Here is a 2,381-nt window from a genome sequence, read left to right as displayed (position 1 = left end):
ACTCTTCAATATGTGCATGACAGACAGAAGTACCGAAGGGACGAGAGAATTTTACTATACAAGTCCTTTATTGCATTTTCGTCCTGAAAGAAGAATCCCTGTACAACCGCCGTTTATCAAACACCACGAAGTTTTACAGGAAAAAATATGATTTAAAGTTCACATTCTCGTAACGTCGAAAAAACCGTAAATTAAAAATGTGGCCCCTGCTCATAAGAGGGGGATGAGGGTCCCAAGACCAGGTACGGAATATTCTTAACGAGGCCAGATTATATTTTTTCTCCACCCGATAAAGGAAAAAAAGAAAACGGAAGCACTTCTGGAGAAACGGAGAGCCATTTGGCCGAAAACCGAGTAGAGCCTTATGTTGGCTAAAAAAAGAAAGAAAGAAGCATATGGGAATCCGGTTTTCTCGACTTTGCTTTTCGATGACCATCAGACATATTGTATCAGAATGACGTGAGCTAGACGCTTGTTTAATGGAATGTGTCATCATCCTTATCGAATGGGAAAATTATTCACTAAAAATATGCCACAGCATAAGTAGGTACTTTTTTTCCTCTCCCCGAGACTCGAACAACAACTCAATCTGGAAATACCTGTCCCCGATTAGGAAGAGAAGCCCCTATATTCTAATATTTACCATGGTAACATGCGTACATAGTCGATCTGAAACAACCAACCAACGAGTAACTGAAAAATCTTTCAGGACATTGATTATGCACCTCCTAAACTTCTCATAGTTTGGTCGAAGACAGTCCATTGGGGCACGTTTTTCATAGTCTTTAAAGCTACAAGTGGCACTAAGTAAAGGGAGACATAGATATGGACAGCATATTTCAGTAGACACTATATAACGTAAATATGCCACTTATATGTCGTTATGTATTAAATCATATCGAGTGTGGAATGCCCTTACTCATTTTTTCATTATAACATTTACATCTACAAATTTCTATCCTAAACACTAATTAGTTAGTCAATTTGTTATCCATAGCCAGTCACACTGCTTAAAGTACTAGATAAATTTGGCTTACCTTGTCCCAATTATAATCTCAAGCATTGCTGAGGAGTACCACAACCCATCTTATCCAGTTCTGGCTCTCTCATAAAGTTGCTTGTACTATGCATCTTTTGTTGTGCAAAATTTTGTTTAATGTGATAGCTTATCTTGTGTCCATCAGTCCCGATGTTATTTATGTAACCGTTAACGATCAAAAGTTATTAGCAGAACAAGAAATTGTGTAAAAAATAATGTGTCTCGCTACAACAATGCCTTAGATGTCTCCCTTTCTGAATGAGCTTCACACCTATGGTTCCATAGTAAATAGTTTATGTAGAAGTAAAATCTCTTTTAATAATTATTTGCCACCCCCCTACCTGTTGTTGCAAAGAATAAAACTTGGGTTTCTATATTTTCCAATTCTTTTCTCTTTACCCAACCTGGTATCACGTAATGTTTGTGAATAAAATGTTCAAATTACTGACAATTCTACTGGGGACTACATACACTCTGCCACTGCTCCAGCCCTACACCGCACCCAAATACAAATGTTACATAGACATTTTTAACTTTAATTCTCTATTGCCAAGGAATCTGTTGAAAACTTCAAGAAGAAAAATAAATAGAACAAGAAATAAAAACTTTAAGAAAAAGTAGCACAAAGGTGGGGGAAGGAAGAGCAAAGAAATCGCATAAAGAACCGTATATATCATGCTATATTCGGTGCACAAACAATGCGAATACGTTCAAACCAGTTGCATTTAACTACTTGTATCTTTTTATTATTTATTATTGAACCAATCTTTTCATTATTTCCAAATAATGACCTCGACGATCTTCCGAGACGTTTGGATAGAACTATAGATGATGATGATGATGCTTATGATAACATGTTCAATATGGATGAAGGGCTCATGCTAGGTGCACTGACTAACTGTTCGCGTCATAGTCCATCTGTACAACCATTTGATGATGATATTTCGGGAATACAATTTGATAACTCTCCTCTAATCTCATTACCATCTTTACTAAACGCCACTGTCCTCTCACTTCATCCCCACATATGTCGAATTAATTTGTTGAATAGTGGATACCTCCAATTATCACAATCTAACAATTCGATAGATCCTATGAATGATTGTAATCTAACAGTTAATTCCCCGACTTTTTTAGTAAGATGCTTAAATAAAAGCATCACAGGAATAGACGGTGATCAAATCTTACAAAATTTTACCAAAGTTCTTTCATCTTTCAATATTTCACATAGTATTATAGATCCAATGTTAGAAACAAATGGGTTCCTGAGTGGGATGATTATGATTACATTTAATTCTACTGCAATATGTGTCGCATCATGGATGGTTTATTTAGTTCTTCT

The 2,381-nt window shown here is 36.1% G+C and overlaps 1 protein-coding gene across 1 annotated transcript in view; it reads left to right on the top strand.

The window, feature by feature from the left end:
• Positions 1-1,737: 1,737 nt before the first annotated feature.
• DFG16 (Dfg16p) overlaps positions 1,738-2,381 on the top strand; it is a gene marked incomplete at both ends in the record, with an annotated part of 2,034 nt that continues 1,390 nt past the window's right edge. The window contains one exon of the mRNA XM_003670603.1: positions 1,738-2,381. This exon is cut by the window's right edge and continues 1,390 nt beyond it. Within this exon, the coding sequence (XP_003670651.1) occupies positions 1,738-2,381 (644 nt within the window).

This window comes from Naumovozyma dairenensis, chromosome 6, assembly GCF_000227115.2.
Source record: "Naumovozyma dairenensis CBS 421 chromosome 6, complete genome".
In the NCBI taxonomy this organism is placed as follows: domain Eukaryota; kingdom Fungi; phylum Ascomycota; class Saccharomycetes; order Saccharomycetales; family Saccharomycetaceae; genus Naumovozyma; species Naumovozyma dairenensis.
The sequence above is the reverse complement of the archived record's forward strand: the minus strand, read 5'-3'. Positions and strand labels throughout refer to the sequence as shown.